Here is a 14,662-nt window from a genome sequence, read left to right on the forward strand (position 1 = left end):
CTGGGTGTCACTTTCCTGTCTTCCTGCTTCCCTTCTGTCGCAGTGGCTCCTCCACTCCTGCCCTTCTTTCCATTGCTTTAACCTCTGTGCCTTTTTTATTTTTCAGTCTTTCATCTTTGTCCCCCCCCAGCCCCTTTAGCCATGCAGGCTACTTGTTATCCTGCCTGATTGGGCACAAGTGTGGTACTTTGCCTACTCCAAGGTGTGAACGAGGCACCTGACTGATCCACTTGCATTTGCATGATCAGCCAAGCATCCCAATCAACCCCAGAGGAAAGTGCTCTAGCACACACCCACGCCCAATTGGAGCCTGCATTTCCCAGGATGCGATTATTTATTTAAAAACTGCACATCGCCATGGACCTGTCATCACAAGGGAATGATGCTGATAGCAACTATACTTTGGCATTATTTAACTCCGTTTTAATCACAATTAGTTTTACTGAATCTTCCTGAAAACCCGGGGTTATCTTTTTCACTAGCATGTATTTTAAAGCACACATTACAAAACTAAGAACACTCACTGCTTCAGTATAGCATACCCTGACTAGAGCTGCAGATTAACTGTGCATGTTGCATCTCTTTTTTAGTCATTAGTACTAAAATATAAGTAATTCGATATTTATAAACTGTTGATACTGCTTCTGTACTGCCAAGTTGTTTACCTGCCTATTGAAATATCATCTCAGATAAAGGAGGACTGTAATCATCAGGTAGAAGGGCCCAGCACTGACTCAGCTGTAGGATGGTCAGTAGTGGGGAGGCAGCTAGTTGGCCGAGTTTTAAAGGACTCTGATGTGGCCATTATTCTACAATTAACTGATGGACAAATACTGTCATTTTTCATTAATGTTAATTAACTTCTAATTTGTTTTAGATGTATTTTAACAAAGCTGTATCCTCATATGTGATAGTTCTGTATTTAGCGAGTGGTATAATCTATTCTTGTGCTTCGCCTTGAGAATTGGCCATCTTGCTCTATGAAGAAGATCACTTGTGTTCTGTTTTGTATGTTGCATTTACCACCGTTTGACACCCATTGCACACCCAACCTACCTAGAAGGGGATTTCTCTCTGAATTGTTCTTCCCAAGATTTCTTTCATTTTCATTCTCCTTGCAGGATTTTTTGAGAGTTTCTTCTTGTCTTTTTAGAGAGTCAAGTCTGGGGGGCTATCAAAAAACAGAGTCTGATAAACCCACTGAGGCATTCCTTTTGTGTTTTTGGCTTATATAAGAAATAAATTCTTGTTGACCATGAAAAAAGTTGTAATTCAAATTGGAAAAACAAATAAAAATGTAACCAATTTAATCTTAAATGTTTTAAGTTGCATTGGATAAAGGCATCAAACCATTAATAATATGGAAAGAAACCTGGAGGAAAATTTAACCAGATGTGAAATGATTAAGCTGGGATTTGAGCTGAGAAATATGGAGCTTGGAGCTCAGTTATACTAATAATGGCACTTTCCAACTTTACATGAGTCTTTCTTAAAAATATTTGCAACAATTTTACTATATGTATGTATATAATATAGTAAAATTGTTGTATAGTTAAAAAATATATAATAGAACAATTAACCCATGTAAAATTTTGAAATGTATATGTCCTCATGTTCTGTATTGTTCTTCTATTATAGATTTAGAGTATGCCTTAGCATTTATAAGCAGCTTTAAAAAAAAAGTAAGGAACAACTCTGCCTTTGATGGCAGTGCATTTTAGCCTCCCAACCATCCCACACCATTTCAATGTGGCTATTATTAGGTGTGGGAGGAAATGAAGCAACACTCTCCAATGAGCATATAAGGCAGATAAATATAGTTATTTAGTTAATTGCTGAACTGAATATCAGTAGGATATGTGGGGGGCAGTTCCTATATTGCACTCAATGTTGCTGTTATAGACTTAAGCCCACTGGGATCCTGAAGTGGATTGAGCAAGTTTGTCAATGTTAACTTGCCATTGTATCTCAAAAGAATTTCTAATTCAGCTGCAGAACATCACAAATGTGCAAAGGAGCAAATAATTAGAGCAGAGGTGCACAGCTGTGGTCTTGAAGGGCTTCGGTGTCAGCAGATTTTTATTCCAGACGGTCTCTTCAGCACACCATGAACGTAACTCTTTCATTAATTAGATGCTCTAAATGCCACAAAATGCTTTCTGCAGCTTTATTAATCTTTTATAAGCAACTTCTGAATATTTAAAACTTTAGATAATGGTGAAAACATGTTAAAAATGTACATCTGCACAAATAATCAGATCACTTCGGAAGAGCTAAAATATAAGGAAGCAATGAGCACAAGTTAACACTGCAGAATGAGAGGACAAGGCTCTTCTGCTCCACATTTATTCTGAGAAAAAAGAAAACACCTTTATAAGTCTTAAGTACATATGAAGAAAACTCCTGAGAGGAGGCTGGAAATCAAATCAGATCAAAGCAGCACCACTGACACATCTAAGACAATATTCTTTTTCACGATGAACATTTGTGACGTATGGTGGTTCGCAGTGCTGCCTCACTTCTCCAAGGGGAAAGATCTGAATCTGAGCCACTGACCATGTGGTGTTTGCGTGTTCTGTAGCACTCTGCATGTTTTGTTTTCTTCCTATTTTAATTATCCTCTCATATTTAAAAGTCATGTCAATCGATGGCACTAAATTGGCCCAGCATATGTGAGTGTAGGTGGGTGCACAAATGTGTCCTTTGAAGAACTGCTGCTCCATTCAAGGTTAATTCCTCTTATGTGTTTGGTGCTGCTGGGACTGATTGCAGGTCCCCATCAGCTAGATTTTGATTAAGAAGCTTTGGTAAAGGAGCTTACATGTCTAGTTGGTGTATATGTTATATTGTAAAAATGACAGGAAGGAACTGAACAAATGGTCAAACTCTCTAATAGCATTGGGGCATGGCATTTAGAGTATCAAGTGGTATTGTGTCCACTGCTCTGCAGGAAAAGCCATCAAAGCTAAACATAAACCAATAAGAAAAAGTGTCTGCATTGATAGGCTCAAAGGACATTTGAAAGGAACATGGCCTTTAAAAGGTGCCTAATATAAGAAAATGAAAATGATATTTGAATCTCTTACAGATACTACTGGAATGTTGGCTCTCTTTTGGGAACTTTTGGGGGGGAGTTTCTGCTGGAGCTGAACAGACTAATTCTTAGCAAGATGCTACTTTTTTATTGGCAAAAATTTTAATAATATTGCAAAGCTGAATCAAAATGCGAGAGGATTAGTTTCATAAAACATTAGTTATGATGTTATGATGAATAAATAAACCCTCCCACCAAAACATGGATGGATTGGTAGATCACTGAATAAATTTAAACACATAATGTGGCAAGATCACTGGAGTGCTTATGAGTAGCCACTGAAAATTTTTTAAAAATCATCAAAACCTGCACAACTCATCATATCCCTTCATGCTTTTTTTTCAATCTTTCTGCATGTAAGAATTTGTCTTATTCACACTTGTTGGCACAGTAGGTGAGATTTATTTAAGATGACAGAAAGCCCTGACCATAAGTCCAAAATCAAATTTTGGACGTAAAACGTAAGGCAAAAACAGCCCAGAGAGACATAAAGATGCATAATCTTGGAAGTATGGCAAAATAATTAACAAATCAAAGGATCTCGTGTTACCACTTTGAAGGAGAACCACATGGGGGTTAGCCCTGTTACCCTGGTCACTTTTTCACATGCCAGTTTGAGGAAGGATTAAAACAAAAGTGGTAAAATAGACTTTTTCTGTTCCTTCCTTGCTTCCTTCCTTTCTTCTTCCTTGCCATGATGGCCTAAATAACGAGGTTTGAATTCCGAAGGAACCACTGAGTAAGTGGAAAAGAGCAAGATGGTCCAAGGTATTTATGGAAACAGAACGGCAGTTCATATTTTACTAGCCTGGGCATATGTTCAGCCTCTGGAAACAGATGCAGCCACTTCTCTAGTGCTGCATTTTCTTTTATTATTGCTGTATTATTATTATTATTATTTATTATTTTTTTTTAATTTGGCAGACAAACTTCATACAAGAACAAGATGCATTACTATTTTTCCATGCCGAGCACAGGTTAAGGTGAGTGACACACATCAACTACACCACATTGCCTACCTTTCAGATCTTCTTCTGCAAAGTCTTTTGCATGTTGTAATGTCTTGGTTGATAGAATTGTGCAATGACACATTTTCTGTAAAATACTATGGCGGTTAGAGATATTTAAAGGTAATAGCATTAAGTTTCAATTAGGCAAGTTCTGAAACTGAGTGTGCAGGAAATGGGAAATATGAGCTTTCTTGTCACATTCCAGTTGTAATGAATCCGTGTTCTGGCATTGTCTGGGGTGTTTTTTCCAATGCTAGAATTTTTGAACATGGTTTTTCTTTCTGTTTATATTATTTATCATTTGTTTTAGGCACTGTTGATTTATTAGATTTTTTATGATCAACTTTTTATTACTAATCACATATCAAGTACTGTACAAAGTTAGATCCAGGAAAACACAATCATTTTTGGCCATTAAAGAATTAAAACTCATAAAAAATATAAACATCCCCTTGTCCATTCTGTGCCTGTAAGGAACAAAAATAAAAAGACTGTCAAAGCTGCTCAGAGAAAATGAAGTCACACATGCACTAGTTCCATGAGGAAGAAGGAAAGGGAAAAGAAAAAGCCATATGTGAAGAAGAAGGTCACCAATGGAAATGCCTGCCATCTTGCTCTGGACTAGCTTCATCACTGACTTCCACCTTTCTATATTGAGGCAGATGACCCAGCAATTCATGTTGCAGAAAGTTCAAATAAAAGTAAATTATAAAAAGAAGATTTTCATGAAAGAGATACAATAAAGAGAATTGGGGCATTTTCAGCAAAAGGCTCATGCAGCATGTGCAGTAATTACACCTAAAGAGATCAACCTTTGTTGGGTAACAGTACAAAATACAGAAAAGAATTCTCTAAAAAAGGATATTTGAACCGTTAAAGGTATATTACAAAAGTAGATGATAGACCAGAAAGTATTAATTCTGACAACCTACTCAGAACATTCAGTTAGGACCTACTGCCATGACCTAACACTTATGGAGGTAAGATATAAATAGTATACAGTGATCCCTCGCTATATCGCGCTTCGACTTTCATGGCTTCACTCCATTGCGGATTTTAAATGTAAGCATATCTAAATATATATCACAGATTTTTCGCTGATTCGCTGATTTCTGTGGACAATGGGTCTTTTAATTTATGGTACATGCTTCCTTAGTTTGTTTGCCCAGTTGATTTCATACAAGGGACGCTATTGGCGGATGGCTGACAAGCTACCCAATCAGAGCATGTATTAAATATTAAATAAAACTACTCAATGATATAAGATATGCTTCCCGCGCAGTGCTTCGCACACTTCAAAGCTCTAACAGCACCTATTGATTTTTGATTGTTTGCTTTTCGCTCTCTCCCTCTCTCTTTTTGACATTCTCTGCTCCTGACGAGAGGGTGTGAGCAGAGGGGCTGTTTGCTTAGAAGATACAGACGCTCCTGTAAAAAAAGCTGAAAGCCTACCTTCACATTGATCCCTTCATTGCGGCCGCTTTATCGCGGTGCTTCCTATACTTAAAAGCCCAACAGCCCTATTGATTTTTGATTGTTTACTTTTCTCTCTCTCACTGACATTCTCTGCTCCTGACGGCACTCCTTTGAAGAGAAGATATGTTTGCATTCTTGTGAGAAAGAACTGTCATCTCTGTCTTGTCATGGAGCACAACGTTTGACTAAAGGGTGTTATTTCATGTCTAGAGGGCTCTAATAATGTTAAAAAACGTATTTAGAAGGTCGTAAACACGGTTTCTATGCTCTAACTGTGAAAATATTAGATTTATAAATAAATAATCCAACTTCGTGGAAATTCATTTATCTTTCTGGAGCGGATTAACCGCGATAAACGAGGGTTTACTGTGTAACTGTGCGGAGAATATTTATAAACAGTGTGGGAGAGTTTCTAAGGGCTTAAAATATATAAAAATAACCATACAAACATATGGTTTCTACTTCGCGGATTTTCACCTATCGCGGGGGGTTCTGAAACGCAACCCCCACGATCGAGTAGGTATTACTGTACATATCTGAATAGAGTATGTTGATTGTTTGGATTCTTAGAGGAAAAGTAGTATTTTTAAAAACTGATTTCCATGTAATACGGGAAACATTGTACTGCCTGAATGGTAGAATGAATCAGAAAGAGACAAGTGCAGACCAAGTGCAAAGTAGGAGAAAGAGATCAGAAGACATTATAGAGAGGATGAGAAGGCTATGGAGAAGAGAGTGCTACACTGCTCACCTTCAGAACAGACCTAAGCTGTAAATAGACAAAAAGGAGACAGTGAGACATTGTGGCTGCACCTCAACAATTGGAATGTCTGGAGCAGGAGTCATTATAAACCCACTCGAGAGTCAGAATCCCCTGACGTATTCAAAGCAGGAAAGGGATGGGGTTGCAAAATTCTGTACTGATAGCATTCATTGCACAAGGGAATAAGTAGACCTGATGAAAAATGGTAACTCACAACATCTAGTATTCAAGCATCTGATATTTCTTCTAAAAATAAAATTACAAAGACTAATATTATTAGGAGCAAACAAACCAGCATAAGAACTTTGCAATGTTCATTTTAACTGTAATTCCATTTTTTCAATTTAACCTTTGAGTTTTGTTTAACTCTTGATTAATGAACCCCATGCTTAGATTACGCCTCTACAAATTCCCTGCGAATGTCTGTTCCTCTGTCAGGTGCTCATAATGTCAACAGATAATAGCAGCAGCTTCGGACTGCATTAGATAGAAGATGCTGTTATCCAAAGCCTTTGCAACCATGGGGCATAGTAAAATCAATTTATAACAATTCACTATGATTCATTAATATATTTTATGTGGTTTTTGAAAGCATATCAACCACCAAAATTAAAGGGTTAACCCAACAATGGGCACATTATTGAAAACATAATTAACAAGTGTCTTAACTCTTTCCTGTTGTCACAGGCCATGGAAAACACCTCACAAAACAACAAACAAAAAAATGAGAATAAGACACTTCAAAGCTCATGCTGTGAACACTGCCAATTACAGCAATTGCTCTCTTTCTGCTTTCCTCCCTCACACTATTTAATATCACTTAGATCTGTGCTTCGCAGGTCTTCATGTCAGTGTAGGATTGTGCTTTTTATTTTTTCCCTTTAAAACTCTGCAGTTTTCTTGAAACAGTGTGCTCCCATTCCATGCCATGCAGCCCACTGCCACTTAAACACGTAGCCTGAAGCGCTCACATCAGCCTGCCGGCCCTGCATATTCACATATGTATTTGGCTTGCATTTATGGTATATAATGCATAAAATGTATTTTAATGTTTACTCGGAAAAGCAGACACAATACAAGGATAATTTTTAACTTTCAAGGCAAGACCCTTCTGAAATGTGAAGAAAATATTAAAAAGTAAATAGAACTGAAAGACAAGTACTAGACCTTTTATACAACAAAGAGCTCACCATAATGTTCTGATTACAGTCAAAGAGAAGGGATAACTGGGGCAACTGAATCATTTACTGGACTAATTCTTCAAAAAGACTTGATATCTATCTGTGTGCCGTAGTAGTTCAACATCTGAGTGCTGTCTTACTGGTATTAACAGTCATTGAGCCATCAACTGGACGCAGACAAGAAAGTTGCCCATAGCCCTTTAACTCTTTGAGGGCTGAATATTTTTCCAAAAAACAGTTTCTGAAAAACGATGGTTTCACACAGAAATCAACATAAAACACCTGTTGCTGCATGCTGTGGCTGCCAGTTTGCCAAGAATATGCGTCAGGCTTGCTGCCAGGCTGTTTTTGCATGGCTGAGTCAAAGTCACAGTGCACTGCAATCTGGTTTCTAAGTGGCAGTCCTCCCTGGCGAACACTGTCAGTACAACAATTAGCTGGGGACCAATCAACTGAAGCTGGAACCTCTCATTCATTTTCAATCACTTGTATCAAAATCTGAGTTCGACAAGTCATAGTCCAGTTCAGAGATAACAGGCAAAACGTCTTCCACGGAGTGTTTTGCTTTACGCATTCACTTTGATCTCTCACCAAATGTCAGCGCCATTTTTGCCGTTGTTTGCGCCTTGCTACTCACACGAGTGCAGGAAATCTCGGTCAAACCAATGAATCTAACTTTCCTTCTAGCAACGAGAGTCCAACTAAAACAGAACAGTTGGTTTTGCCACAGTTTACAGTCGATTACCATCATCAACTCCTCCTTTTGACAAAAGTCGACATCAGCCCTGAAAGAGTTAATGCCATCCTTAAATTTTATTTTTAATTTAATTTTTTTTTTTTTTTTTAATTTTTCTGTAGTATTGGTGTATTTTGTCCTTTTGTCACCAATTTTGATATGTGTGTGGAGTGTTTAGGCAATTATTAAAGTCTACAATACAATACAATACAGTTTATTTTTGTATAGCCCAACATCACACAGGAAGTGCCGCAATGGGCTTTAACAGGCCCTGCCTCTTGACAGCCCCCCAGCCTTGACTCTCTGAGAAGACAAGGAAAAACTCCCAAAAAAAAACCTTGTAGGTAAAAATGGAAGAAACCTTGGGAAAGGCAGTTCAAAGAGAGACCCCTTTCCAGGTAGGTTGGACGTGCAGTGGGTGTCAAAAGAAGGGGGTCAATAAAATACAATACACAGAACAGAACAATTCCTTAATCAGCATAATAATAAAAATTTTAGAAGTACGGTTTAACAGTAGATGATATGACATAATTAGGTTTGGATATTTTTAGAGTCCTGGAGACCTCATCCATCTAGCTGCCTCCCCATTTGGCCATGCCACGGCTGAAACTTGCTGCCAATCCGATGAAAGGACCCCTCTTTCCCATGATTCCTGTGATCCTCCATCAGGGATGACTTTACCATAGGCAGGCAAACAACTTGGCAGGTGGGCGTGGCACCAATGCCACATTTGGGTACCGAGAAAGAAACAGAATAGGTGAGGGTTAGTATTCAAATATAATTATCATGTTACTTATGTTTTAGTGCTAATGACTAACAACAGAGATGCAGTATGTACAGTTAATCAGCAGCTCTAGTCAGGATATGCTAAACTGAAGTAGTGAGTCTTCAGCCGGGATTTAAAGGCTGAGACCGAGGGGCATCTCTTATGGAAGCAGGAAGACCATTCCACAGTTTAGGGGCCCTGTAACTAAAAGCTCGACCTCCCACTGTTATTTTATTAATCCTTGGAATCCTAAGCAGACCGGCATCTTGAGATCTTAATGTGCGCTCAGGTTTGTAAGTCATGATAAGTTCAGACAAGTAAGCGGACCTTGGCCATTTAATGCTTTATATGTTAAAAGGAGGATTTTGAAATCTGCCCTAAACTTAACTGGGAGCCAGTGTAAGATTTAAGAACTGGAGTTATGTGTTCATATTTTCTTGTTCTTGTAATAATTCTTGCAGCGCATTTTGGATTAACTGGAGGCTGTATAGAGAACAGTTTGAACAGCCAGTGAACACCGCATTGCAGTAGTCAATCCTACTAGAGATAAATGCATGAATTAATTTCTCACAATCCTGTTTATTTAGAAAGCCCTTAATTTCCTAACATTTTTAAGATGGAAAAACATGTTTTGGACAACTTTGTAATATGTGCTTTAAATGACATGCTAGAGTCAAAGATAACTCCTAGATTGCGGGCTGATTCAGTAAAATTAATTGGGATTCCAACTGAGTTAAATGATGACAAAATATTGCTGTGATCAGCGTCATTCCCTCCAACAATTAACATCTCTGTTTTATCTGTATTTAAAGACAAGTAGTTCTCATTCATCCATTCCTTTAATTCACTAACACAACTAATTAAAGACAACATCGGAGAAACTTCATTTGATTTAAATGAAAGGTATAACTGGGTGTCATCTGCATACGAGTGAAAATTAACATTATGTTTCCTAATGAGAGATCCCAGTGGAAGCATGTAAAGTGAAAACAGTAAAGGTCCCAGTACTGAGCCCTGCGGACACCATATTGAACTTCTGTGTATAATGATGGAGTACTGTCAGCACATTTCTGTACATATTGGAATCGATTTGATAAATAAGAACTGAACCAAGCGAGCACGGGCCTGTAAGCCCAACATCGTTTTCTAGCCTGTGCAGTAAAATAGAATGGTCAATGGTGTCAAATGCTGCACTTAAGTCCAACAACATAATTACAGTGGAGTTTCCTTCATCAGAGGATATCAGAATGTCATTTACAACCCGTGTTAGTGCAGTTTCTGTACTATGACCAGTGCGAAAGCCAGACTGGAATTTCTCAAATAAATTGTAATGCGTAAGGTGTGACTGAAGCTGACTGGCGACTACTTTTCTAGTATTTTAGAGAGAAATGGTAAATTTGAAATAGGCCTATAGTTATTTAGTATGTGTGGGTCTAGGTCTGACTTTTTAAGTAAAGGTTTAATGACTGACACTTTTAGTGCATCAGGTATGTGCCATGCAGTAATGAACTATTGATAATGGTTAGAATAGGCTGCAAGAACATCCATTGCACTTTTACTAGTTTTGTTGGCACTGGATCTAGGGAACAAGTAGTGGGCTTCATTTTAGTAATTAAAGTTAAGACTTCCTGCTCAGTTACAGGATTAAAATTACTAAAGTGCTGAATGCAATGTGCAGGGTCTGCTAAGCTAGTATTTGGTTTGTACTGTGATGCTGAGATCTGGGATCTTATATTTTTAATTTTCTTATTGAAGAAGTTCATAAAGTCTGTACTGCTAATATCTGTTGGTATTTTGCACTGTTGATCTGAATTCCCATTTGTTAATTTAGCCACTGCTCTAAAAGTACCCTAGGATTTTTATTATTGCTATCTATTAATGTAGAATAGTATTCTGAGCGAGCTTTAAAGAGGGCTTTTTTATATTTATTAACACTCTCTGTCCATGCAATTTGAAAGACATGTAGCTTTGTTGTTCTCCATCTGCGCTCCAGTTTTCGACACTCTAATTTAAGAGCTCGAGTATTTTCATTAAACCAGGGAGAGTTTCTATGTGCTTTGATCACTTTTGTTTTAGGGGAGCCACTGTGTCCAGAGCATCTCTCAAGGTCACATTATAATGTGATGTTAGCTGATCTACATTGTTTTCCACGTTTACATTTGATGTTAACTGATCTAAATGGTTTTCCACAATTACACTCGACTTACTCAAGGTATCTATAAATTTTGAAGCAGAATTACAGTCTAGATGTCGCACTGTCTTTGTTTTAATCTGTGAGTGCTTGGCATGGGCAGAACTAAATCAAATGTAATTAAGAAGTGATCGGAAATAACTACATTTAATGGAGTAATATTTAAATTTTGAATTTCAACTTTGTAAGTTATAATTAAATCTAATGTGTGGTTATGATTATGAGTTGGACCTTTGACAATCTGACAAAATCCTACTGAATTTAACAAATAAGTAAAACATTTGCTAAAAGTGTCAGTTTCCACATCAATGTGTACATTAAAATCCCCATCAGTACTACGTGATCATAATTTATAGCCAAATCAGACAGAAGGTTGCTAAATTCAGTCATGAACAATGAATATGGCCCTGGTGGTCTGTAGACTAGCACTATAATTGTGTTGGAATCTGTTTTAATATTTAAAATGAATGCCTCAAAGGATGTAAAGTTGCCTAAATTTTTAGGAGTGATTTGCATTTTGTTACAATGAATTATTCCAAGGCCTCCTCCTCGACCAGAATCTCTAGACTTATGAAGGAACGAGTATCCATCTGGTGACGCCTCAGCTAGTCGAACAGTGTCAATTTGCTAAGCCAGGTTTCAGTAAGAAGACACAGATCAGATTTTGTACTTAATATTATATCATTTACCAAAACAGCTTTAGTGCCAAGAGAGCGAATGTTCAATAAACAGCATTTAAAATTGCATGTTTTTTTTCAGAACTGGTGATATATTTTTTGTTTTAATTTGAAGTAAATTTCTATTACAGATGCCCTGGTGGAGTGTCTGGTTTTATCCCTTGGTCTAATTATACACCTTATTTTTTGGTTATCAATTAATTTAAGGTTTGTATTAAGACTAAATTTACTGGATGCCCCACAACAGGGATTATGGGTAACAGCTTCAGGAAAATAACAGGTGGGATAAACAACAGCCTGTGATTTAAGATCACATGACTGTGGCCTGGATGGTGCTCTAATCAGTCAACCAGGCAGTTTTGCTGCCATATTTTGGGATAAGACATAAGATCCCCTCCAGTTAGGATGAAGACCATCTCCTCTGAAAAATCCAGGCCTTTCCCAAAAATCATCCCAAGACCCTTTTGAAGGGTTACAAGGTTACAAGATGATAACATTTCAGTGACACGTTTCTCATCTGCATAAACAGCATGTCTCTCAATACACTATGTAGGCTCATGTCATGACTTAAGTAAGTTAATATTCATTTAACACTAGAATTCCTGAAGCCTATGAAAAAACGTGTAATCCTGCACCACCTTAAATCCCTTCACACCTCTCCATCAGTGTCTTTTGTTTTGTAAATGCATTGATCAGCACAAGCAGCCTGCTGCCCCATCCCCCGCCTTGAAGCTGGGGCAAAAAGTTCTCCCAGTTCAAGGCTCCTTATCTGCGTGTGAGGTGCCTGAGGTTGTATTGGGTAAATAATACATCCATCCATCCATTATCCAAACCGCTATATCCTAACTACAGGGTCACAGGGGTCTGCTGGAGCCAATCTCAGCCAATACAGGGCGCAATGCTGGAAACAAACCCTGGGCAGGGCGCCAGCCCACCGCAGGATGCACACACACCCACACACCAAGCACACACTAGGGACAATTTAGAATTGCCAATGCACCTAACCTACATGTCTTTGGACTGTGGGAGGAAATCGGAGCACCCGGAGGGAACCCATTCAGACACCGGGAGAACAGGCAAACTCCACACAGGGAGGACCTATGAACCGAACCCTGGTCTCCTAACTGCATGGCAGCAGCGCTACCCACTGCGCCACCCACTGCGCCACCATGCCGCCCGTAAATAATACAGTAAATCGTTATTTGGAATACATGCATTTCATGTGTATTCTGTGTCTATAAAGATCAAGGTAAATGTAGGATGAAAGAAAATGCGAGAAATACAAGAAATAGTGAACACATACCTAAAGCAGAACTTTTTCCATGTTATATTAATAATGACAAGAAGTGCACGTGTGCAGACTTTAGTCCAAATATCAAATAAACATGTGTGCTTTTATTCAAGGATATAACCAAAGAAAAAAAAAGCATTTGATTTACATGTGGCTGTCAATGAGTTAAAAACTCAAGCTCAAATGTCAATCGACAGGGAGTTTACATATATTCTTGAATGGTGCAGGTGTAAGAACTGTTGCCTTATAATGGGATCGAGACCTCCGCGTTTTGAGTAGTGAGTTGTTATTATTATTTCTACAATATAATAAAAACATACATTCGATTTGAGTCTGTACCACCCAGTGTAAATTTTGTCTACTTGTAAAAGTTAGTGCTTGTTTTTTTATTATTCAGTTTTATTTTCTCAGTGACATTCACATGGTACAATGAACTTGCCTCTCCCTCTCTGAGTTGATGGCATTTATTTCTATTCTTTTCATAAGAGCAACGCTATGGCTGATGCCTGCTCAGAACTATTTGTTGTACCGGCAATCAAAGATACGATGTCCCGTAACCGCTAGGGACAGATTCGATCTCATTCAGGTTTAGTAATCCCTACTTTCAGGGACTTTCATTTGACCCAGAAGGGCTTCCAGCAGGCTGTTCTCTAGCACTGGAAGTGTTCCCGGGTCAAAGATAAAACAAGCCACACGACCTTATTCAGGAAAGCTGGAGCTGGGTAAGAAGGATGGAGAAAGTTCACTTGGGAGGAGTGGAAGAGGAGGAGGAGAAGAAAGAATTGTGGTTGTGCAAATGATGTTAAGTAGCCTTTTGTTAGGTATTGGATAAAATAAACCTTGTATCTGGGGTTTTGGGGTGCTTCAGTACCTCCTATGGGTCACAACTGGTTTGAGAATTTTCTGTTTAGCTACTGCTTAATAGTTCTGTTGCCTCATGAATTAAACACCAGTAGTTTTTATGCTATGAATGATAGTGTATGAATTGTGTCCTGTGTCTTGTGAATTGTGTGAATGATGGCTCTCCGTGTGGAGCTTGTATGTTCTTCCTGTATCTGTTATGGTTTTTTATAAATCATGTATATAAGTTATTTAGCAAACCTAAATTAGTGAGTGTGAATATAGCTGTGCCTGTGAGTGAACTCTATGATACATTTGTGCCCTTTCTAAAGTTAGTTCTGCTTTGTACGCATTGCTGCTGAGATAGATTCTGCCCTTTTACTACACTATATTAAATGTAAGAAAAGTCAGGCTCAATCTATCAATAGGGACACATCAAATATTCATGGACCTCATTTATATAAGGTGAACAGTTTGAAGCAAAGTGATTATAAGTTAACATAGTGGCTACTGTGAAAAACAGAAAGAGGGAAAAAGATGGCACTAGATGCGCACAATATCTTTAGAATGCAATGGCTTTATCCAGTAAGTGAAGGTGTTAGCATTTCCACAGTAGAAGTCAGAGTTATTCTTTTTC

General features: G+C 38.1%; 1 protein-coding gene across 3 annotated transcripts in view; it reads left to right on the top strand.

Annotated features, from left to right (window-relative positions):
* Positions 1 to 14,662, top strand: part of LOC120542199 (golgin subfamily A member 7B) — a 154,224-nt gene that overhangs the window by 125,914 nt on the left and 13,648 nt on the right. The window contains exon 4 of one of the 3 annotated variants that reach the window (XM_039774514.1): positions 4,019 to 4,077. The exons of the other annotated variants lie outside the window; for them this stretch is intronic. Within the exon in view, the coding sequence (XP_039630448.1) occupies positions 4,019 to 4,077 (59 nt within the window). The remainder of the gene's footprint in view (positions 1 to 4,018; positions 4,078 to 14,662) is intronic. 3 annotated transcript variants of the gene reach the window in all.

Source organism: Polypterus senegalus, chromosome 1, assembly GCF_016835505.1.
Source record: "Polypterus senegalus isolate Bchr_013 chromosome 1, ASM1683550v1, whole genome shotgun sequence".
In the NCBI taxonomy this organism is placed as follows: Eukaryota; Metazoa; Chordata; class Cladistia; order Polypteriformes; family Polypteridae; genus Polypterus; species Polypterus senegalus.